General features: G+C 44.0%; 1 protein-coding gene across 1 annotated transcript in view; it reads left to right on the forward strand.

Annotated features, from left to right (window-relative positions):
• Positions 1–25,883, forward strand: part of LRRC9 (leucine rich repeat containing 9) — a 3,097,114-nt gene that overhangs the window by 821,061 nt on the left and 2,250,170 nt on the right. Inside the window, exon 7 of the mRNA XM_044073581.1 lies at positions 19,986–20,168. Within this exon, the coding sequence (XP_043929516.1) occupies positions 19,986–20,168 (183 nt within the window). The remainder of the gene's footprint in view (positions 1–19,985; positions 20,169–25,883) is intronic.

Below are 25,883 nucleotides of genomic sequence, written 5' to 3' on the forward strand. Positions count from 1 at the left end.
GATTCTCTTCAGCTCTCAACAGTTTGAGTGTTTGGAACATGCCCTTAAGCTTTCAAAGCTGGTGGCTGTTGGTGGCTGTTCTATCTTATACTGGATGTAACATATATAGCTAAGACTAATACAGTTGTGATCATGCAAACATCTATTATTATGGTAAATTTACTGACACAGCTGTACTTTACAGTGTTTACTGTTTATAAGTATTCTCATAATAAATATACAGTACTAAGTAGGCACAGTTGTGTTAAATGCAAAGCTGGCCTTTTTTCCTCCTCCTAAGAATGGTGCAGATAGTTTTCCCTTATGGTATTCAATATTTAAAAACTCTTTTTTTATTATCTTGCCGTTTAGTTTCAGTAATAGCCTACTATAGTCATAATTCCCTTTGAGAAAAGCCTTAAGGGCTTGAAGAATTAAAGAAAACTCCTAATAATACTGTTTATGTAGGAGTCTTGGATACCTACGAACATTCATATGTCCACAAGTACTAACTAGGCTGTTGATCTGTGAGAAACATAAGAAGCTTAGCTTTACATTCCCATGGTAGATTTTAGCCCTTATGTTTTGTATACCAATAACCAAGTATCAGGCAAAACAAGGATTTGTTGGGACATTTACTTGTTTTATTTATCCAGGAGGGACATGGGTGCTAAACTGTGGGTGAATTAGTGGTTTCCAATCCATTCTTCCAAAATTTGAACAGAGTAAGAGAAGTACTTCACTTTGTGTAGTGGAAGACTGTTCCATAAAAGAGGTATTTTCTGTGATACATACCTGTCCCTCCAACATGTTCTATTTATGTTGCTAGAGATATTGAGGTCCCCCTGCACAGATGTTCAAGCTACCATTGGACTTGAAAATGTGCAGTAGGTCTGATAGGATAGGGTCTGTTTAGGCTCTGTATGCTAGCCATAGGATTAGGACCTTTATATGTATTTATATGCGTATTCTGCATATATAGGGCCGCGGTGGCACAGCAGTTAACATTGTCGCCTCACAGCAAGAGGATCTCCAGTTCAATTCTCTGCTCGTGCTCCTTCTGTGCAGAAGTCTGCATGTCTTCCCCGCAGTCGAGTGAATTTAAAGACATGCACATAGGTGCGAGCATGTATGGGTTTGCCTTCTTAGAAGGTTGGGCGCCGGGCTGGCAACTAGACACCATAAAAATTCATTGCCAATCATTAGCAGACTGGAGTTCTGCTGTAGCGACCCCTAACCGGGAAAAGCCGAAAGATAGTTGTATTATGCACATTTTATATATATATATATATATATATATATATATATATATATATATATATATATATATATATATATATAGGCAGCCACAGTGGTGCAGCGGTTAGCGTTGTCGCCTCACAACAAGAGGTTCTCTGGTTTGATCCTTGACTGAGGTGCCTTCTGTGTGGAGTCTGCATGTCCTCCCCGTGGTTGCGTGAATTTCCTCCGGGTGCTCTGGTTTCCTCCCACATCCCAAAGACATTCTGTAGGTGGACTGGATACTCTAAATTGGCCCTAGGTGTGAGTGTTTGCATGTGTGTGCCTTCCGTGGAAGGTTGGGCACCGGGCTGGCAACTCAACACTGTAAAACTCCACTGCCAATCATGAGCGAACAGGTGATCTGCTGTGGTGACCCCTAACTGGGAAAAGCCGAATATGCACATGAAATATATACATACAAATATTCATTGAGAAAGCTTTGTGTTTTCTGCAGCTGGGATAAGTGTTTGAACAGGTATATGCCAAATGGGCAGTATAGTCAAATGACTGGTCTGATGAGAACAGTGTATTTTGGAATGCTTATATCTCTGACCTGGACACACCATATCTTTAGATATAAGCTGTGAGATCCAAAAGAACTTATTTACAATAGTGTCTGTATTGGGTCCAAGGCCCATGTGGTGATCAAATGGCAATTTGTTGTTGACAAAGTCTCCCAGATACCTGACTTTGGGATCAACTTTCAGTGGTGTTTTGTAAGTGTGATAGTTGCAAGGGAAGTCATGCTTGTCGAAGGATACAGTTATACTTTTCCTATTTACTTTTAGTCCATGGTTTTGACACCAACTTTTTTTTTGTGAAAGGTCCTCTTGGTGTTTATGATGATGCCAAGTTTACAGGAGTGTGCAAACTAGGTCAGTCATAAATCCACGCCATTTACTTTGATCTCTGAGAAATAAATGCCAGAGAGGAATGGTCCAAGGACTGAACCCTGGGGTACACTACCAGTGACCTTTTTTTTTTTGGAGGAGAAAGAGACGCTCGCTGTTAATTTCCTGTGTTTTATTTGTGAGCAAACATGCTAACGAACAAGGTACAGAAGGAGTAACATTTAGCTGGGAGAGTTTATCTGCGATACCCAAGTGTGGAATGGTGTCAAATGCCTTTGCAAGGTCTAGATATCCAGTGTGTGTTAAAAGGACACAATCTGCCCTTGACAAATGCAAACTGTCATGGGTTGAGGGTTTGTAGGTTACCTTATTTATTAATTTTGTAATGATCCCTTCTATATCCTTATAGGTGAGGCTATGGGTCATTGATTACTCCGAGCTATTGACACCCCACTTTTGTGCAAGAGGATGACTGTTGTTGTTCTCCATTCATCTGGCACAAAGCCTCTTTGGAGGCTGATATTGAATAACCTTTGTAGGGGGTCTAACAAGTCATATTTCAGGTTGACTAGTAGGTGACCCAGTATTTTATTTAGCTTCTTAGAAGTAGTGTTCTTGGTCTTGGATAGCACCTTGAGTACTTATTGTGAGATTGTGTGTGTGTTTGGGGGGGTAGATGCAGATATGTGATCTGGGAATATAGTAGGGGAGAGGGGGTCCAAAGAAACTTTAGTACAATGCCAGAGATTTGATGTCTTTTCTATCCATTCCTCAACTGATGGGTCTTTGATCCAACCTCTGATCAAACTTCAGCCACTTTTTTAGACTTAAGATTCATAGCCCAGGCTAATCCCCTCCTTTCCCCAACATTACCAGCATACGAGATTTGAAGTAGAGTTCAGACGTGACTTGTACCTCAGGCTATCTTTCAGATGAGTGTTTTTCATTTTTTTTTTTTGATATTCAAAATCCTTAGATACATTTTCTGGTATTTTAGTCTCTTCTAGTAGTCACTTCACTTTTCCATTTCCATTGATCTATTAAAAAAACTTTTCTTTTCTAGACCTCTTTTGTACCTTCTGCACTTCCCTTTATTACTTGTTTTATCTGTTTTTCTTCCTTTATTGAAAAGCTTTACAACAATCTCCCTTTTCTTGGTGTATTACTTGTTTGCCATTGCTGGTGGTATTTTTTCTGTGCTTTTCCTTTTCTCCCTATAATACTATGAAGGAAAAGCTTGCATGGTTTAAGAAATGTGGGTCTTGCAGCCACAAGATGCCAAATTCTGACTTTCATTCAAAATGTATATACTGTTTGGGGGCATTGGGGGCAGCTTTCTTAGAAGAGGATTGCTGTATTTGCAAAGCATTTTGGTCAATGTGCCATGACTGAGTGATGGAACAACCTAGTGCTCAATGGTCTTATTACTTCTGACTCCTCCAAATCTGCATCAGGAACTTCCCCTTTGAGTTAAGACCTTGGCTAAACATAAAGAGATGAGTGACATGCCCAAAAAAAGGGCAAGGATACGAGGAAGCGATCCCCTGATTGCTCTCAATCTCTTTTTTCTTTTTGTTCCAGTGGCAGAAAGTTCCAGGATTTCAGATCAGACTAGTCTCTTTGATCTGATTCCAGTTCAGCCCAAGACTCCCCCTTCCAGAGCTGAGGTTTCTCTGGATCCAGTCTCTCCCATGCTGCAGTCACCTTTTCTGGAGGAGAGATCCTTACAAAGATCAAGGGTTTTCTCAGGATTCCTTCAGAGACAGACCCCCCCCCCCCGAGGTAAAAGGGGGTTATTCTAATGCTCGAGATTGCCCTTATGGCAGAGGATGCACTCAAAATCAACGCTTTAAGGGTCCCTTCTCTGAGAGGCCTTTTCAGTGCTCCTGAATGGTTGCCCAACTGTTCCACTTTGGTGGCAGTCAGAGGGTGCTTGTGTCTGCATCCAGAAGTCTGGATGCCCATCACCAAAGATGTCTGGGTGCATAGAGTAATTACCAAAGGCTATTTTATTCACTTTCAGCAGCATTAGAAATAAAAAAAACTGCTAGACCTCATTTAAGAGGTCTCACCAGACCATCAAAGGTTCTGAACTTATTCCAAATTCTTTTTAGTGCCAAAACAGAAATGGGACCTAAAGCCAATTCTAGACCTCAGTTATTTGAACTAATATGTCAAACACATACACAGTTAGAGGTTATCACAGTACAGTCTATTCTCCCCTTTCTGAGGAAAGATGAGTGATATGCTCGATAGACCTACAGGATACTTATTACTGTGTCAAAAAGGACAGATGCTCCAGGAGGTTCCTTCACTTCCAGCTGGGAGCCAGTCATTTTCAGTTCAGATTCCTGTATTTTGGTCTAACCACAACCCCCCAGGTGTTCACGAAATGCATGGCAGTGGTTGCAGCTTATCTTCTGCTGCAAAGATTCCAGGTGTTTCCATATCTAGCATATTGGCTCCTTACTGCTTCTACCAGGTCTTTGCTATGTTAGGCAAGAAACTATTTTCTTCAACTTTTCACCTGTCTGGGAATTACAGTGAACCAGGACAAATCTGTTTTCCCCATTTCAAGTTCTGGAGTTCATAGGAGCTTATTTGAATACAACTATTCAAATTCAAAGATTACCGTAGAACAGGTTACTCACTCTAAACAAATGGGGTCCAACAACTCCTTTCCTATCAAACGCCACCTGCCAGACTAGTTCTTCAACTTCTAGGATTGATGGTAGCCTCCATTACTTTGGTCTTCTTGACAAAATATTGTGTAAGTGTTACAGCAGACATTACCATCCCAGTGGTCCATCAGATCCTACCCCATGACTTTTTCAGTCTGCTTAACAAGAATCTGCAGAAATCCTGTAAATTGGTGGATTCAGTCTCCAGAGTTGTTTCAGGGCTGTCCCTTTGTTCCTCCCTCTTCCAAAGCCACAGTGACCAGAGATGCTTCCCAGCTAAGGTGCCGGGGGCTATTACTTAAGGCATGTATTACCCATTAGAGGCCAATCTTCACATCAGTATTTTAGAGATGAGAGCAGTTCTCCTAACATTGCAGGCTTTTCAGGATGCCCTTCATCTGTGGGTGATTTCTCTCCAGATCGGCAACATGTCATTTGTCTGGTATATCAACAAACAGGGAAAACATGCTCCTACCTGTTGTGCCAAGAAGCAATGAGAGTGTGGCAGTGGGTGATATCTTCCAACTGCTTCCTAACAGCAATGCACATACTGGAGAAAACCAGCATTGTAGTGGACAGGTTGATCAGATCTATTCTGATACCTCATGAGTGTTCTATCAGTCTAACAGTGGTGACTCAAATCTTATATCAATAGGGCCAACTGCACTGCAGTGTTTTTGCTTCTCCTGTCAGTTCCAAATGCAGCAGGTTCTTCGCTCTGATTTCTCCAAAGGGGGAGTCATAAATTTCTCCAAAGAAGGAGTTGCAAAGAGATGCTGTGATCCAAGATTGGCCCTCCAGTCTCCTTTATGCCTTCCCACCAACTCCATTAATCCCAGAAAACATTACAATAGAAGATCAGATTCATCCTCATTGTGCTATTTTGGCCTTGACAGGTGCAGTTTCCCTTCCTCTGGCCTCATCTAGTACACTCCCTTGGGTGCTGGATAAAAATCCAGAGCTCCTTGAACCTGCTGCCAAGATGGACTTAAGATTTCTGACTTGCAAAACCTTTTTCCGTGTAGCAGTTATTTCACTTAGAAGGGTGTCAGTGCCATCTTGCCAATGCATATATATTTATCTTACTCAAGAACAGGGTTTCTTTATGCACCAGTCCTTCCTTTTTGCCTAATGTAGATTTACAAACTTCATTCAGAGTATTACTCTTCCAATCTTATTTTTAAATTTTTTGAATAAAAGCGAATGCATGCTACATTTATTGGATGTGCACAGACAATTTTGTTCCTACCTTCATCGAACCAAAACTTTCAGAAATTTATATCAATTATTTCATGTTCTAAAACCAAGATGAGTCGAGGTGTGTCAAACATTACCTTAGCTAGATAGTTTACTGGCTGTATCTGCCATATATATAAACAAAAGGATTTAACCCTACCTAGACCACCAAAATCACATTGAGCAAGAGCTGTTTCTACTTCTTCAGCCTTTTCTAGGGCCTCGATTGATGAATGCTGCTGCCACCTGGTCTAATGCTCATGCTTTCATTTCCCATTACAGATTAAATTTACATGTGAAATTGTTCGATCTCACCGTTTGTTCTTACACACGGTTTCGGAGCCAATCCTCGGCTGCGAGTTGGCCGCTTCACAAGCTCTGCATCTAAGACAAAGCTCGAGGCACAGTCTATATCCCATGATCCTCCTCTACCATCCCTCAGATCTAGTTTGCCGCTGCAGCAGATCGCGACGAGGAGAGCTCGGGCCAGTTAAAACTTTTGTATTTTTTGCAGTAGTTTCAGTATTAGAGCTGTTTAAATTGTTTTTTTTTTCTAGTTGATATTAATAGTGTTAGTGTGTGTGTGTTCTTCCTCTTAGGAGTTTGCATTTATAGATATATATATATATATATATATATATATATATATATATATATATATATATATATATATATATATATATATATATATATATAAAATCTTAGGGCTTAGGCCTATTTAGTACTGTCAGGGCTCTGACAGCTATGGTAGTTGCTCTTATAAGCATAGTTAGAGTTTTTTTCTAATTAGCATTGTAGTATTGGTGTGCAGTGTTTTTTTCTATATATCCATACTAGTTATTCACAATTAAATTAGTGTTTATATGGTCTGTTGCTAAGATTATTTAACTTCTCTTATTATATAAATTAGTGTTTATACCTAAACTTTTTACTCATAGTTAAATTAGTGATGTTAAGTTGTCAATCTCGCCTTCATTCTTGCTTGATGGGTTCGGAGCCGATCCCTCGGCTCCGACTCGGCACTTGCTAAGCTCGAGAGTCACTTTTACCAGCTCGAGGCAGCCCCATATCCCATGATGCAAGGCGGTAAGTACCCAGATCTCGTTTGCCGCTTGGCTTAGGAGGTCCTCCTTTTACCAGCTCCTGGTAAGTGATTAAAATACTTGATATTTTAGCCCCTCTTTACTAAAAACCCTTTAAATTTTAGTTTTAAGTTAATTTTAAAGATTTTCTGACAGAAAGTTACCTGTCTCTTTTTATTTTTTAGTCAAACTTTACCCATCCCATCCCCCCCCCCCGTTAGGGTGTGTGTGTGTGTTTGTCTACTTATACCTTTTTGGTATATTTAATTTAATTTAACTCTTTGACTGGTGTGTGTGTGTGTGTGTTGTCTTTCACCATGTCAAAAGAGAGGGTCTCAGGCTTTAAGAAGAGTGACTCGTGCTGTCAGAAGATGTCTCTGACAGACGGTCACACTTCTTGCCTGTATTGCCTGGGGCCTCTTCACCTGCAGGACTCCTGTGCTATATGTCATTCCTTCAGCCAGAGAGTCCTGCAGGAAAGAAGAAACAAACTGATACTTAGGGGCCTTAAGCCGGAGGGCTCTCCGGCTAAGTCGGCTCCATCCAAATCTGCCAAATCTTCCAAGGCCCAGGCTTCTGTGTCAAAGCCTGCGGCCTCGGCCCGACTTCGTTCTGAGTCGAGATCGGCTCGGCTGGAGCCGATTCTGGCTTAACTGCCTTCGGCACCGATGGCTATCGGTGCCGATTCTGCATCGACCACTTCGGTGTCGGCTCCGATCGGTTCCGACCACCATGTGGCACAGGCATCGGTGTCGGCTCCGATTGGCTCCGACACCGTTACTTTTGTGGCTGTATCGGCTCCAGCTGGAGCCGATGCATCGAGGCTTCCTGTCGGCTCCGATAAGTTGTCGGCTCCGACAGGGTCTATAGTTTCATCGGTTCCGATGGCTCATTCCAGGAAGAGGTTGAGGTCTCCTTCCTTGGAGCCGATACTTTCGCCCGGCTTCACCTCTCCTTCGAACGGAGCCATCGGAGCCGATCTTCAAGGTCATCCAGACTTTCAGACCATGACTTAGAGAGAGTGGTCAGCAGATTACTTAAGTCACAGGCACTGGCCCAAATGTTACATAGTCCGTCTCAACAGACGACTGTTGGTCCACACCCCGTTACAGTTCCTCCTTCATCTCTACCCCAGAGCTTGGAGTTGGAGTCTTCGGGAATGGTTACTGCTACGGCTGGAGGACAGATACTCCCTTCTGTTCCTTCAGCCTCTACTCTTATCTCCTCTTGAGACCTTCCTTAGAGGGATTCGTGGTCGGGCTTCCATGGTCTCCTCCGAGGGAGTGGCATCGGACCCTTGTCCGAACCCGCTCTTCCCCTTGGAGCCTCGGCCTTGGTGAGCTCGGCTCCGACATCTGCCTCGGAGACTTCCCTTTCGGTGGTCCCTGGAGTTCCTAGTTCTTCTGAACGGGTTCTCTCGGACCTGCCTGGGAGGGGAGCATTCGAGGTGATGAAGAGTGTGCTGGCCACTGGTATCAGTCAGCAGTCTGTTCCCTTAGCTCCTCCCTCTATAGTGCCTGTTGACATCTCTGCCACTTCTCTTGCTACAGGACCCAGAGATCCTCCGCCTCAGGTTTCCCCATTGGGAATTTCCCCTCTTCCGAGGATTCTCCTGATGTTTCGGGAGATCCTCCTAGGAAGAGGACTTGTAAGAGGAAACATATAGACTCCCGAGTCTGTCACTTCAGATACTGACTTTGATGAGTCAGAGGGATCCCCTAGATCGCCCTCTGAGGATGTCTCCTTCTCAGACATCCTAGAACTCCTTAAACAGAGGGGAAACTGGCCCACCAACAATCCCTCTGAGGATGAGTCAGTATACCTAGAGGCGTTTGGATCTCGGCCCTCCACCTCCTGGGTGTCTCCGCCTTCGACCCCTTATGCAGGTTATTGCCCGAAGCGTGGTCAGCTCCTGACTCTGTAGAGCCAGTCCCTAGGAGGCCTTCAAAATTTATCACTGCCCCCTGTGACAAGCAATTCCTCACTAAGGGTGTCCCCGCTGATGCCATGGTGGTGGCTGCTGCCACCAAGAAGGAACTTGCAGATCCTTCCGTACCCGTCCATCCTCCTAATAAGGACTCTAGGACCATGGATAGGTACCGTAAGCCGATGTTTTCCTCATCGACCTTTGCTATGCTCGCTGAATTACCTATGTCACTTCACCAGACTCCAGAGGGATATCCTTAAGGAGCTGGGTGAAGTAGTACAGGATCCTACAGCTGCAGGAGCTCAAGAAAAATTGCTTCGCAGCTAGGAACCCTTAATTCCATTGCAAACTCCTCCATGCGGCTAATATCATATGCTGCTGATGGAGCGAGTAGAGCCGCAGGTACAGGTGTGGCTCTTAGACGCCAAGCCTGGATGCGGCTATGTGACTTTGCAGATCCCTTCAAGGCGTCCTTCACAAATTCTCCCTTTGATGGGTCAGCTTTGTTTGGCCCTCAGGTGAAGGAAACTTTGACCAGGTGCGAGCAGGACGGCAAGACTCTTTCTGCTGTAGGAATCCGTTTTTCCACCCCTTCTAGACCTTACCCCAAAGGACAGAAGGGTGGAAAAATGTGGTTCCGCAAATCCCAAGGAGTCACGGATTCACGTGGTCAGTTTACCCCTAGAGGCAGAGGGGTAACAACAACAGACGCTCTAGAGGCAGAGGGGTCCAAAACCAGGGAAACAGAGAGCCTCTCTGACAAGCCCTTTCAGCATCCCTGAGATGTTGCCCGGCTGTCCCTCCTTGGAGGCAGTCGGGGGAAGATTATCACTGTACCCAGAAGCCTGGCATTCCCTCGCTCAAGACAGATGGGTACAGTCGATCATATCCAAGGGTTACATAATTCCTTTCGAGGAAAGTCCTTTCCCTCAAATTCCCTTCCAGATGTACCACCGGTCTAAGGGAAATTGCAGAGTTAGAAGTCTCAAAACTACTGCAAAAGAGCCATTCAGCCAGTTACAACAGACCATTCAGAGCCCGGAATCTACTCAAGGTTCTTTTGGTCCCCAAAAGACGGGAGACTGGAGACCAATATTGGATCTCAGCAGACTCAACAAGTCTGTGAGGAAGACAAGATTCGAATGGTCACTCTTCAGTCAATTCTGCCCTTCTTACAGAAGGACAACTGGATGTGCTCAATAGATCTTCAGGATGCGTACTATCACATCAAAATTCACAGACGCTCCAGGAGATTTCTCCGCTTTCAGCTGGGGTCCAGTCATTTCCAGTTCAGAGCCCTGCCCTTTGGTCTCACTACAGCCCCCAGAGTGTTCACCAAATGCATGGCAGTGGTCACGGCTCACCTGAGACGCCAAGGATTCCAGGTGTTTCCGTATCTCGACGACTGGCTCCTGTCAGCCACCACCAGACATCAGCTTATACAAGCCAGGGATTACACAATAAATCTTTGTTCTCATTTGGGCATCTCGATCAACTTCAAAAGTCATCCTTATCGCCCTGCCAGTCTATTACCTTCATAGGCAAACTTAAACACTGTTCGGATGTCAGCTACCCTTACAGATCAAAGAGTTTCAGACATTCAGAGTCATGTCAGGATCATTCTGGCCAACAAGAAAGTACAGGCCAGAATGGTTCTAAAGGTATTAGGCCTCATGGCTGCGGCCATTACTCTTCTTTCCCTGGCTCGATTCTACATGCGCCTTCTTCAGTGGATGCTGTTCACACAGTGGTCATACCAACAACTTCCTATGCGTCACCAGATTCTGGTGACACAGACTTGCAAAGATCATCTTGCTTGGTGGATCACATCTCCTCAGGTTCACCAAGGCAGGTACTTTGTACCCCCATCCCCGATAGCCACTGTCACCACGGATGCCTCCCTGATCGGGTGGGGGGGGTCATTATCAGGGCAGGATGGTTCATGGGACGTGGCAGCCGTTCGAGTACCATCTGCACATAAATGTCCTGGAGATGAGAGCAGTGCTTTTAACGTTGCAAGCCCTCAATGACTTTCTTCCCGTAGGGACAATTGCAGTCCACACAGACAACATGTCTGTAGTTTGGTATATCAACAAACAGGGCGGAACCAAGTCCTACCCCTTGTGTCGAGAAGCGCTCAGACTATGGCAATGGGCGATCTCCTCTCTTCGGTTTCTGGTAGCAACGCATATCCCTGGGAAAACCAACATTGTAGCGGACAGATTGAGCAGAGCTATTCTCATGCCTCACGAGTGGTCTCTCAAGCAATCTATAGCGGAAGAGATTTTTCTGGAATGGGGTCCATGTTGGGATCTATTTGCTACTCCCCAAAACAGCAAATGTCCAGACTTCTTCTGTCTCTTCCCTCTACCAGGCCATCCCCCCAGAGACGCTCTGACCCAGGATTGGCCCCAGGGACTTCTTTTTGCCTTCCCTCCATTTCCTCTGATCCCTCAAGTTATCCAGAAAGCTACCGTTTTGAGAGCCAAATTGATTCTCATTGCCCCTTACTGGCCTCGACAAGTTTGGTTCCCGTTCCTCCATCATCACCTTTTGGTGCAGCCGTGGCATCTGGATCCAGTGCCAGATCTTCTGATTCACCAATCGGGTCAGCTGCACCGGTCTATCCCTTTTCTCAACCTCACAGCATGGTTGCTCCACTTCCTTCCTTAGCCAGGCTTCCTTTGATCTCTAACCCAGTTAGAGACATCATAGTAGCTTCGTTAAAATCCTCTACCAGGAGGATTTATACAAGCAAATGGAAACGTTTCTCTTATTGGGCTAAGGCCAAGAATATTGATCCTTTCACTGCCCCTGTTCAGGCAGTCCTGGACTTCTTAGCAGAGATTTTTCATGCAGGCTCCTCTTCTTCCACAGTCAGAGTTCAATTGGCTGCTATCTCCAATTTTCATGTCGGGATAGCAGATCATAATATTATGTCCCATAGGCTCTGCAGGGCCTTCTTGAAAGGAATTTTCCTACTAAAGCCTCCAATCAGGAATCCTCCTCCTCAGTGGGATCTAAATTTAGTGCTGACATCCTTGATTCTTCCCCTTCGAGCCAGCTGTTTCTTGTTCCTGCAATTTCTTTCTTGGAAAACTTTATTCCTAGTGGCTATTACATCGCCAGGAGGGTGTCTGAACTTCATGCTCTATCGGTTCGACCCCCCTATTTGGTTTTTCACAAAGACAGAGTATCTTTGAGAACTAATCCAACCTTTTTGCCTAAGGTCGCTTCAAAGACCAATTTGAATCAATCCATTGATCTCCTGTATTTTTCCCAAACTATTCAGACAGAGCTGAACAAAAGCTACATTATCTTGATGTCCACCATCAACTTAGATATTATTTGGACAGAACAAAAAAATTTAGAAAATCTGATCAACTTTTTGTTTCCTATGCGGATAATAAAAAGGCCTTCCTGTTTCTAAAGTGACCTTGTCCAGATGGCTTTCTTCGGTCATCTCTGAAATTTATCTGCTCAGGGGAAAACAGCTGTGCTCAAAACCTAAAGCACATTCAACTAGGAGCTTAGCTACTTCTACAGCCTTTCAAGCTAGACTTCCTTTAGACACTATTTGTGCAGCGCCACTTGGGCCACTCCTCACACTTTTGTTTCCCATTACAAATTGGACTTGGCCTCCAGGGACAGAGCCAGCTTTGGCTCTACAGTCCTCAAGAGTTTGTTCCATTGAGCCACCCAGGATAGAGGTGCTAGGACGCGTCCCATCAAGCAAGAATGAAGGGGAGATTGACAACTTAACATTAAGACGTTATGTACCTACCATAACGTTCCATGTTAGTTGTCTTCTCTCGCCTTCTTTCTTGACCCTCCCTCCTTCCCCTGGCCTGGACAGACCTTGTTATAAGAAATTATTATGCTGAAGACCTTTCAGACCTGGTCCTTCTTCCATCCTGTAAGTTTTCTTTCTTCCTTTGGGAAGTGTTTTTTTGCTTGGTGCTATTGCCCTTTGTCATCAAACGAGATCTGGGTACTTACCGCCTTGCATCATGGGATATGGGGCTGCCTCGAGCTGGTAAAAGTGACTCTCGAGCTTAGCAAGTGCCGAGTCGGAGCCGAGGGATCGGCTCCGAACCCATCAAGCAAGAAAGAAGGCGAGAGAAGACAACTAACATGGAACGTTATGGTAGGTACATAACTTCTTATTTATACTGTTGGTAAGCTAGCTTAACTTTGTTGGTAAAGTTTGCTCCCTATTAGTCATGGCAGAAAAAGCTAAATCGGGGTTCAAAAGATGTCAGTGTGGACAGAAGATGTCCATTACTGACAATCATGCTTCCTGCGTCTACTGTCTTGGCCCTCTCCATCTGCAGGAGGACTGCTCTATTTGTCACCCTTTCAGTGGAAGGGTCATGATGGAAAGGCGCAGGAAGCTAATAGAAAGGGGCTTACTAAAGCCTGACTTTCAAGAAGCCTTGGAGAAGGCTGATCAGGCTTCTAAGTCTTCGAAGGGGTCGAAGACTTCGAAGGTATCGGAGCCCAGGTCATCGGCTACGAGCACCTCGTCTAAGGTTCGGTCGCCAGCTCCACAGACCTCGGAGCCAAGCACCGAACGATTATCTCTCATCGAGCCTCAGGTCTTGGAGCCGGTGTTGGAGGTGCCTCCTCCCTCTGTCCTTCGGTCGGTGAAGTCTTCGGCCCCTTCGACCCGTTCTTCCAGGCCGTTATCTGATACTGACGTGGATCGAGTGGTACAGAAGCTCATGGAGAATACGGCTCTGTCCAAACTAATTGCGGTTTCATCACAGTTGGTTTCGAAACTAGAAGCCCTCCCTGTATCTCCAGCAGATCCTCCTTTGAGACCTTTTCAGTCTTTGGAGCCGGGAAAAGAGGAACCGATGATTGTTGAACCCTCGGTACTGAAGCCTACTTTTGTGCGATCGGCGCCACTGACCTCGACTCCCTCAGAGCCCATCGGGGAGTCGCGGAGCCGACAGTCTCTCCTTGGTTCCAGGGCCGAGAGTCGAACCGAACTTTCGGTTCCAACTCTTCCCCTCGGAGCCTCTGCACAGATTAGTTCGGCTCTGTCCTCAGGGTCGGAGCCTGTGGTCCCGGTCTCGGGGAAACTACCGTGCTCTTTGGATCCGGTGGAATCCTCGGCCCAGGGCTCTGGTGCCTTCGACGTCATGCGGAAGGTTTTGCCTGAAAAGACATTCACTTCATAGGAATCGTCTTCTCCTTCCCCCAAAGGGCCGCATTCTGTTTCTGTACCAGCAATCCCTCCCAAGCGTAGAGCCCAATGCCTCAGCCAGCCCCAAAGGGTGTTCCCTATTCCTCGGTAGCTTCACCAGATGCCCCCTCTGATGAAGCCCCGAGGAAGAAATTGTGCAAGAGGAGGCACATTGATTCTCCGCAAGAATCATTGACATCGGACACCGATTTGGATGAGTCAGAGGGGTCCCCACGGTCCCCCTCTGAGGATGTCTCGTTTGCTGACATCCTGGAGATCTTGAAACAGAGGGGTAATTGGCAGACCCTTGCCCCCACTGAGGACGAATCGGTGTTGCTGAAGGCATTTGGGGCTCAACCTTCTACCTCCTGGGTGACCCTGCCCTTCGGTGAACTAATGGACCTAATAGCTCAAAGGGCGTGGGAGACTCCCAATACAGTGGAACCAGTCCCTAGGAGGCCGAATAAATATATTACTGCCCCCCCGAGACAAAACTTATCTTACTAAAGAAGTCCCAGTGGATGCTATGGTGGTAGCAGCAGCCACAAAGAAGGAAATGTCTGAGTCGTCTTCCTCTGTTCATCCTCCTAACAAGGATTCCAGGACTATGGACAGGTATGGGAAGTGCGTTTTCAGTTCGGCAACTTTTTCCATGCGTTCACTGAACTACCTCACGCATTTTACGCGACTTCAGAGAGATCTCATTAAGGAGCTGGGAGATGCACTCCAGGGTAACACAGATGCTGCTGTCTCCGAAAAGGTAACAGCACAGCTTAACACCCTCTCTTCAATAGTAAACTCGTCCATGAGGCTCATTTCGTATGCGGCCGAGGGTTCGAGTAGGGCTGCAGCTTCAGCGATTGCTCTATGGAGGCAATCCTGGATGCGCCTTTGCTCCTTTGCGGAAGCCTTCAAGTCTTCCTTTACCAATGCCCTCTTTGATGGTGCCACCCTGTTTGGTCCCAAAGTGAAGAAGACTCTCACTCGGTGTGAGCAAGAAGGTAAGACCCTGTCTGCCGTAGGGGTCCGTTTTTCCACCCCGACCAGACCGTACCCCAAAGGGCAAAGAGGCGGAAAAATGTGGTTCTGAAAAACTCTGGGATCTTTCCAGTCCACAAAGAGTGACGCCTCCTCCAGAGGCAGAGGAGGAGGCAGGAATAGAAGACGCCGCCCAGGCGGCAGAGGGGGTCCGCAGAACCAGGGCAACAGGGATAGCGTCCCTGAAAAGCCCTTCCAGCACTCCTGAGGGGAGGCCCGACTGTCATACTCTGGAGGCAGTTGGGGGTCACTTAGCTTTATACCCAGAGGCCTGGCTAAATCTTACTACGGATTCCTGGGTAAAAAGCGTAGTAACCAGAGGATACAACATCCCATTTATAACCATGCCCCCAAACAAAAAAGATTTCCAGATGTTCCACCCAATCTGCGAGATCAAGCAGCCATAGAAATAAGAAAGCTGCTCGAAAAAAGAGTCATCCAACCAGTCCCAGCGGACCAGATAGGATCCGGAACTTACTCAAGGTTCTTTTTAGTTCCAAAGAAAACCGGGGACTGGAGGTCGATTTTGGACCTCAGCAAACTCAATACCTTCGTAAGGAAGGAAAAATTCCAGATGGTCACGCTACAGTCGATCCTTCCTTTCCTGCAGAAGGACGATTGGATGTGCTCTATAGATCTCTGGGACGCTTACTACCACATCAAAATGGCCAAAGCGTCCCGGGATCATCTGCGCTTCCGGCTGGGAGCCAGTCATTTCCAATTTTGAGCTCTGTCCTTTGGTCTCACCTCAGCCCCCAGGGTGTTCACCAAATGCATGGCAGTAATGCCGTCTCACCTGAGGCGGATAGGATTCTGGGTGTTTCTGTATCTGGATGACTGGCTCCTCACCACCACCACCAAGCATCGCCTTGTACAATCCAGGGAATACACAATCAGCCTTTGTTCCCGTTTAGGGATCTCAGTCAGTTTCAAAAAATCTGCCTTATCGCCCTTACAGCATATCTCATTCATAGGGGTGGAGTTAGATACTACCACAACGCTGATCAAGCTTCCACAAACAAGAGTATCAGCCCTCAGAGACCAGGCCGCTATTCTTATTCGGAACAGAAATGTTTCTGCAGCACAAGTGCTGAAAGTTCTAGGCATGATGTCAGCCACCCTGATTGCAGTTCCTCTGGGCAGGATGCACATGAGGATCCTCCAGTGGCTGCTCTTCGCACAGTGGTTGTTCCAACAGCTCCCTCTATCACACCACATCTCGATCACTGAGTCTTGCAAGCGGGATCTTCGATGGTGGCTAAACAGCCAGGATCTGACAATGGGTCGTCCGTTTGTACTACCCAGCCCTACAGCCACAGTAACCATGGACGCTTCCCTGATGGGGTGGGGGTAGGGGGGCTTTTCCAGGGGAGAACAGTCCAAGGAGAGTGGTCCAAAATAGAGTACAATCTGCATATCAATGTTCTGGAGTTGACAGCGGTGTTCCTAGTGTTGCAACACTTTCACAAATCTCTACCCCTAGGAACAGTGGCAGTTCAGACAGACAATATGTCAGTGGTCTGGTACATAAACAAGCAAGGTGGAACCAGATCTTATCCATTATGCAGAGAGGCCCTGAGAATTTGGCAATGGGCTGCATCCACAGGTCGTTTTCTGATAGCAACGCACATCCCGGGGTCATCCAACGTCATTGCGGACAGGTTGAGCAGAGCCATCCTGTTGCCCTACGAGTGGTCCCTGAACAGTCAAGTAGCGGAAAGGATTTTCCGAAGATGGGGCCAGCCTTGCTGCGATCTTTTTGCATCCCCCTTGAATGCCAAATGCAGAAGCTACTTTGCCCTTCTTCCCCCTCCGGGGAGTTCCCCCAGGGACGCACTGGTACACGATTGGCCCCTGGGTCTCCTGTATGCTTTTCCTCCTGTCCCTTTGATTCCCAAATTTTTACAGAAAGCCAGGAATCTGGAAAGGACGATCATACTCATAGCACCATTCTGGCCTCGACAGATCTGGTTTCCCTTCCTTCGAGCCCACCTGATGGAGGAACTATGGATTCTGGACCCAGTGCCAGACTTATTGACTCACTCGTCGTGCGTTCCTTATCCATCCCTTCAGTCCCTCAAACTGACAGCGTGGCTGCTCCACTTCCCAATTTAGCCAGGTCGAAGTTTTTGTCTCCAACAGTACAGCACATTCTAGTTTCTTCCCACAAACCTTCTACCAGAATACGATACAAAAGGAAATGGAAACGTTTTGCGTATTGGGCATCAGCGCAAGGGTTAGATCCCTTGGTGGCCTTGATACACAAAATCCTGGAATTTTTATCTACACTGTTTCACGAAGGAGCCTCTACTTCTACGATAAGGGTGCAATTAGCGGCCATATCGAACTTCCATGTGGGTGAAGGGGGTTATACAGTTATGTCTCACAGGCTTTGTAGGGCTTTCATGAAGGGTACCTTTCACCTTCTGCCACCCATCCGGGAGCCGGTTTTTCCATGGAACTTGAATTTGGTGTTGTCTCATCTTTATGCTACCACCATTCGAACCAGCTTCAACCTGCTCACTTAAGTGTTTGTCATGGAAGACCCTCTTCCTCATTGCTGTTACCTCAACTCGTAGAATATCAGAGCTACAGGCATTGTCAGTCAGGCCACCATATATGGTTTTTCACCCAGACAGAGTCTCCTTGCATACAAATCCATCATTTCTCCCGAAGGTATGCTCTGTTCTTAACATTAACCAATCTATAGAACTTCCCACATTTTTCAAAAACCATTCAAATAAATTGGAATACATGCTGCACAAGTTGGATGTACATAGGCAACTGAGATTTTATCTGGACAGAACAAAGGATTACAGAAAATCGGATCAGTTTGTTTCATTCGCAGATAATAAGAAGGGCATGGCAGTAACAAAACGGACATTATCCAAATGGCTTTCGGACTGCATAAATTTTGTGTATTCAGCTTCAAAGCAATCACTTCCATTCAAGCCTAAGGCTCATTCTACTAGGGCCATTTCTACTTCTTTAGCCCATGCCGCTCTTCTTCCGTTGGATACTATTTGTGCAGCGGCTACGTGGGCAAAACCTCATACGTTTGTCACTCACTACAAAGTAGACAGGTCCTCCAAGGACAGGGTGTCCTTCAGTTCCACTGTACTCAGGAACGTTCTTCCATGAGTCACCCAGGGTAACGGAGCTAGGGACGCTACCCGTGTGTAAGAACAAACGGCGAGATCGAACAATTTCACATAAAGAAGTTATGTTCTTACCATAACGTTCCATGTGAATTGTTCATCTCGCCTTTGTTCTTACATCCCCTCCCAACTTTCCCCACCACGTTCTGGAAGAACTGGTACGACTAGTGCCTGGTTGGTATTCTCTAGGTTGCCCACTCTACCTATTCTTCAGTAAGTTGCATATTAGCTATATCCCTATCTGTGGTTGGCTCTATATTGTTCAGTCTCAAGTGTGTGATTGCGTGAGCGTTAGACGCAGTGGTTAGTAGTGCGTTCTGGTTCTTGCAAACTAGATCTGAGGGATGGTAGAGGAGGATCATGGGATATAGACTGTGCCTCGAGCTTTCTTTTAGATGCAGAGCTTGTGAAGCGGCCGACTCGGAGCCGAGGATCGGCTCTGAACCCATATGCAAGAACAAAGGCGAGATGAACAATTCACATGGAACGTTATGGTAAGAACATAACTTCTTTTTCCCAGAGACAGGGCTGCTTTCATTTCTGCCATCTTCCGAAACATCCTACCATGAGACCACCCATGGAACTAAGTAGCTGGGGCTGTATCCCACCAGTTGAGGAATGGGTGGAAAAGACAACACTAGGTACGAAAGTTATATACTTACCATAACGATAGATCTGGGTTGTTGTCTGTTGACATCCATCCTCAACTTCCCTCCTTCCTTTCCTCTCTCCATCTCATGGAAAGCTTTTTTTTTTTTTTTTTGTCTCTGGTAACCCTGTATGGGCTACCACTGGTACAGCACTACATACTCTTACTACTCCAGTGCAGATTTTCCTTGGTGTATCATATAGTTTATGGTATTACATATTTGTATTTAGGTAATGGTTGCAGTACAACAGCAAACTCAATCTGAGATAATATTGGGGACAGGAGGAAATTATGGGTAACGGAAGGAGCCCGAGCTACAGATCGTAATTCTGAAAAAGTGTCCAAAGTCTGATTCAAGACCCACTCAGTTGAAGGATGGAAATGAATAACACAGATCTATTATTATGGTAAGTACATAACTTTCGTTTAATTTTTAAAGAGAGTGATACATAACTGGTGAAACTTTTGTGTGGGAATGAAGATAGATAATGCTGATGAAATCCAAATATCATGATTCACTTTTACAGTGAACTCTCCTTGAAGATCTGCTTTTACAAGTGTCCCTGCATACAAGAGTACTATCACTGCCTTTCATTGTGATATGAAGCAGAAATATAGAAGTACAGTTGCAGAATATATGGTTTTTACACTTTTATAAGGTGTTAGATTAATGCCCATTTTTGATGCATATTAGCTTTCAGTTTTTAAATTAGTATGTTAGTACAGCATCTGAAAATTTGGGAAATACGTGTACCCATAAGGTCTATGTAATGGAGGACACGTTAAAAACAGCAGTGATGGTGAAGGGAGCAATATTTTCTTAAGAGTTTTGTAATAATCAGTGTGTGAATTTTTGTTTCTGCTAATTGCTTTATGCTAACATAACATTACTGCTTTGTTTATACTTTTTAGGAGCTCACCAATTTAACAAGGCTACCACTTTTGATGGATTTGTCCCTGAAGGACTCCCAGTACAACACAAATCCTGTTTGTGTACTCTACAATTATGCCACTCATGTACTTTATCATTTACCACAGCTTCAGAAGCTGGACACATATGATGTGTCAAACAAGGAGATTAGAGAGAGAGCAGAGGTAAATACATTAAGTAATTGAAGAGTGACCAACTGAACAAAGGTATAAATGCTACACACTATGACTTAATTTATCAATGTATTAATATACTTTTATCTTTTTTCTGATTTGCTGTTACACACCACCCTTAGCATCATCTTTTTCTTTACAGTAGCTTTATGGAATACAACTTAAGAGTAGTTGTCTCATAATCAGTGTCTGTGAAGGCACCCTTTCTGGACTGCTTGTACTTTCTTCACATGTGACTTCTCTAGTAGGAGTCCTGTTTTTTTGCTTGAATGACCATTCTCCATTTGTGTTCTAGCTGTTCAGGCAGACTAACCCTTTCAGAAACTGATGCGTTGTAGCTCTGTTAGTTTCAGCGCAGTTTGCCTCAAGGTTGATCTGTCAACTAAATCCATGCTGATTTAGACTTCCTAATATACATTGTTCAAGCCTTTAAAAAAAAAGTTCTGGAATGTTTTGCATAATGACAGAAAATGAGCACCTAAACAAATAAAGCCAAAATCCATTTGATTGCAATAGATAAAAACTTGATAATAGGCCAATGGTATCAAGTAGTAAAGAAATTAACTGCAAAATATAAGTTGCTGAATCTTTTAATGGTTTTTATCTTGTCATTGCCAGTTGCTCAGCAGTTTGAATGTTGATCTTTGCTGAGAAGTTTAGAAGATTATGGGTTTTCTTCCCACATCAGGTACTTGGATTCATGTTCCAATACTGACATTGCTGTGTAGCAGCCATTCTTCAAATGGATTGCTAAACCATGATCCCATATGCTGCTGGCATTTCACATGTGGGATAAGGATCCCTTAGTGATTATCAAAACAAGAGTAGGTGTTCAGAATTTTTTTCAGATTTTTAACAAAAACTCACATTTTTTTCATCCATTTTTTTCTATCTCTGCTGACACTGACCACCATGTGCCAAGTCTCTGTTTCCCTCCTCGGTCTCCACAGCAGTTAAAAATGTCATCCCTTTAATTATAGATGTTGTTGTTGTGTCTTTCGGCTTTTCCCGGTTAGGGGTCACCACAGCGGAACTCCGGTCCGCTAATGATTGGCAGTTGATTTTTACGTGCAGAGTTGCCAGCCCTGACGCACAACCCCCAACGAAGGTACGTCCATTCATGCATGTCTCCACGCAGAAGATGGTCTAGCTGAGAATCGAACCGGACAGCGTCTTACTGTGAGGTGACAATGCTACCGCAGCACCACCACCGCGGATTCCTTTAATTATAGATGTAATATTTGTAATATTTTCTTCCCTTTCTTATTGTATTAATTTGTGCTGTTTCTTTTTTTGGTACTTTTCTGTTATCAGGGCAACACTTTCAACACAATCATTCAGCTGAAATCCAGTATCTGAACACATTTTACATACACCTGGTAAACATACGTGTGAAGGTACTGAATTTCAGCTGAACGATTGCATTGAAAGTGTTGCCCCGATAAGTAACAAACAGAAATGGAAAAATAATGAATGCAACAGATGTTCTTCGTGTTTCACTGTTGCAGTCCTTACATATGGGTTATCCGGCTCTCGGTAGCCCTTAGTCAACCTGAATACCAGAGTCCTTGGTATATGACATCGGCTGACGCCGGTTGTAAAACTGATGTCAGTACGTCAAGTATAAAGGGAGACGGCCAATGCCATTTCCTCAGTCTTTCTTGCCTCGGAGCCCGAAGCCGATATAATTCGCACTAGTGCCGGTCGGCCGTTTACCTTTGTTTCGCTTTCTGACTACCAAGTTGAAGACTCCTTCAGATAAGTACCCCATTGGGGATCCTCTTTTCTTGCTTTAATGAATGTCAGATAAAGTTAATAACTGTCTTGCCTGTGGAAAACAGATTCCGCACCGTGATTTCCATTCCTATTGTATAACTTGTTTGGGCCTTTAGCATGACGTCCCTAACTGTGATCTCTGTGCTTCCTTTAACCCACGTACCATATGCCGTAGAGCTAAGATTTTGTATAAGCATTTTGGAGTCTGGCCTAAGTTCGTCGGTATGGCGTCTTTTGGACTCCCGACTTCGGATCTTCCTAGGAAACGCAAAGACAAGGACCGTGACAGGCCTAGGATTAAATTTACTGACGACACACCGGTGAAATTGGTCATCAGCACAGCGGTGGTCACTGAGGCGCTTTCGCACCCCCTGCAGTCCACAGATTTTCAGCTGCAAGCCTCTGCCGAGACCTTTACGCAGTCCTCCATACCGCAGGCTGCTATTTCGTCTTCAGACCCTCCGCCTGTCGTCGCCTCAGATGGGTCCGGAGCCGCTTTGCAGGCACTGGCCTCTGACGTCTCTTCTTTTCGACATGAGACCAAAACCAGACCGACTACCTTAGCTCAGACTTCTGCAGTTGCTAGGCCTCCCGAGTCCCTCCAGATTGCTAGTAAACCTTACAGCCACAAACCTACTCACAAACATGAGTCGGCCTCCCCTCCTGTACCTCAGTCCCAGTTGGTAAAGATGGCTGATGATCATCTTTCCCTGATTAGGGGCTCTCACCCCCCCCCCCCTTTCAAAGAGGGCTAGGGAATTATCTCCTGATGCTTTGTCTGTCTCAGATTCTGAGATTTCCAGTATGTCTGCTGGTGAAGAAGGAAATTCTCAACTTTTTTCTGCCTTTGAGGATTCTGATGCTGAGGACTCTATCCCTTCTGCCTCCCCTCCAGAAGATTTTTCCTTTGGGGATAATTTGAATACCCTTAGGAAGCATTTTAAATAGGAATGTCAACATTTTCCACATTTTAAGAAAAGAATCAGGGAATTTTTAGATTTGCCACAGGATAAGCCTCCGGCTATACCTCCAGTTTTGGAAGTTGTGGAGGATGTTTTCATGGAAAATGCTTTAACTCCTAATTCTGTTCCTCTTGTCCCCAGAAAACTGGATAGATATTACAGGGTTCCTGAATTTCATCAATTCCTTTTCAGAAACCCTACTGCTGCTCCAGAAATTATTTTTCAAGGCCCCAAGGGTGTTAAGGCTACTATTGCTAGAAACCCTGTGCCTTCTGATAAGGAATCTAGGGACTTGGACAGGTGGGGTAAAAAAGTCTATACTTCTGCAACTCTTGCCATTAGATCCGTGAATTGTCTTTTTCACATGCTTAGGTATCAGCAGCATACGTTGGAGGCTATTAAGGCTAAACTTAGAGATATTCCTTCCATGACAGAAAACAAAGATTTACAAGACTTACTGAATTATGCCACTTTAGTTAATAACTGGTAAAAGATACAGGAATCACACAAACAAAGTAAAACCACGATCTCTGGAAGCAAACAGGACAAGTAAAATAACGTTCTTTATTTCAGGAATCACGTTTTCGCTCCCACAATTGCAGAAGCTTCCTCAGCTAATACAAATTAATTAATTAACAATTCCTTTTATATACATTAAATCATGATGTCATTTCCTTTTATTTTCAAACCACCAACCCACCGTAAAAATGACATAGGGTGGATAAAGACATCATTTTTTAAAAAAATGTCACTTCATGCTTTTAAATCAGTTCCATCATCCCACATTTATATTAAATTACAATACAAAATTAATAATCAACATTTACAATGTGTAAATCACTAAAAATATAAAATATAAAAGATATAAAATATACTACTATTTAAATCAAGATTAACTTTTTCTATACTTATATTAAATAGTGTATATGTAGTTCCCAATATATGGATCATACTAAGTCAATTTTTATATATGCATATGAGTATAAATGTCCTTCAATTATCTCATATAACTTTTATATTTAAGAATTACTGAGATGTTACAGGATTCATTTAATCCTGGGTAAGTAAAGGCATCTAATCCAATCTGCCACTCTAACTCTCTCATTTCAAGTAACAGAGTTTGAGGTCCGCCCCTTGCTCCAGTTAGAACCTGTTCGATACCCATAAATTGGAAACTATGTCCAATATTATGCATAACATGTTTGGACAAAGCATTGTCCATCTTTTTGTTATTTATCGCATACAGGTGTTGGTATATTCGATCACTCAATTTGCGATCGGTCTTCCCGATGTAGAAGCAGGGGCAGCAGGTACAAAAAGCAATATAAATCACAGATTTTGTGGTGCAATTGATTCTTGAAGTAATGGTATATTTTTTATCTCTGATTGTAAATGAATTACCAACTTTCAAGCAATTGCATCTATTGCAAAACCCGCACATAGCTGTGCCAGTTTGTCTGTTGGAAAATGTACATACTCCAGGTCTCTGTAATAGTTCTTTTAGATTTCTACCCCTTTTAAACACTACAACCGGTTGAAGTCCCAATTTTTGAAGCAACCCAGGGTTATTGAAAATAAAACACCAGTTTTTCTTTATGATATTCCATACATCACCAATATGTCTATTGAATGTTAAAACGAGACTTGTCCTAAAATGGTTTTGGCTACAAATTGTAGTACCAATACTATTGTGTTCAAGCCCTTTTTCTAAGGGTAGATCTATAGATTCACTGACTTCAATATTTGGGGTTTGGTATTTACATCTTAACAGAAGCTGGTAAAAATCTATATTCCTTTTCATAGAAACTTCATGAATTAATTCATCTATTAGGTATTTTGGGTACCCTCTATTTGTAAATAGTTCTTTTAGAAAAGAACACTCAGACCTGAATGTTTCAAGTGTACTACACATACGTACGGCTCTAACTAATTGTCCTTTGACAATGGATCTTTTTTGTTTAGCCGGGTGGTTACTAGAGTAGTGCAAAAAAGCGTTGCAGTAAGTCGGCTTCCTATATATAGAAGTCAAAAAACAGCCATTTTCCACGTCCTTTGTTAATTCAACATCTAAGTAGTCAATAACAGTATTAGAAAACTTATAAGTGAATTTTAAAAATGTGCTAGAGTTGTTCATAAACTCAACTAGTTCAACTGCTTCGCTTTCACTACCCTTGATCAAGATAAACACATCGTCTAAGAACCGTGTGTAGTATTTAACTTTTTTAAATAAGGGATTGTTTTTCAAAGTGACCTTTTCCCAGTAAGCAACTACTAGGTTCGCCACGCTTCCACCACATGGCGACCCCATAGCTATACCTTTTTTCTGCAGGTAGTATTGGTTATTAAACAGGAAAAAGTTTGATGTTAGAACAATATCCAACAGTTGTGTAACCAAGGAGATCTCATTTTTTGTAGCTCCCAAACCCTCCAACATCAATTCACTCCATTCAATTGCTTCCTGGTGTGGAATCGATGTATACAGATCGATTACATCTATAGTCAAAAAATTAAGTGTGGATTCAAAAGTAATGTTATTAATTGACTCTAAGAAGGTCCAAGAATCTTTACAGATCTCAGATATTTGTTTTAAATATTTTGAGATAATGCCATCGATTACTCTAGCACATGGGTGGATGATGCCACACCTGCCATCAATTAATGCCCGCATAGGTGGATTCAAGATGTTTTTATGCAATTTTGGGCAACCAAACATTACAGGTACTTTAGGTGATAAGATGTTAATAAAATTAAAGATGTCAATATCTATTAACCCATCAATAAGTAAATCACGAAAGTAACCTCTGATTCTTTTATAAGCCCCCATCATTTCACTGTAGGAGGCATTTGTGTATGCATCAGATTCTAAAATTAATAACATTCTGTCTACATATTCAGAGTTATCGAAAATGGCTACCCCTCCCCCCTTATCAGGTTTCATCACCCTTACTGATAGTTCTCGAAGATTATT

The sequence above is a fragment of the Protopterus annectens genome, chromosome 6.part0 (assembly GCF_019279795.1).
Source record: "Protopterus annectens isolate FY-2018-M chromosome 6.part0, PAN1.0, whole genome shotgun sequence".
In the NCBI taxonomy this organism is placed as follows: domain Eukaryota; kingdom Metazoa; phylum Chordata; order Ceratodontiformes; family Protopteridae; genus Protopterus; species Protopterus annectens.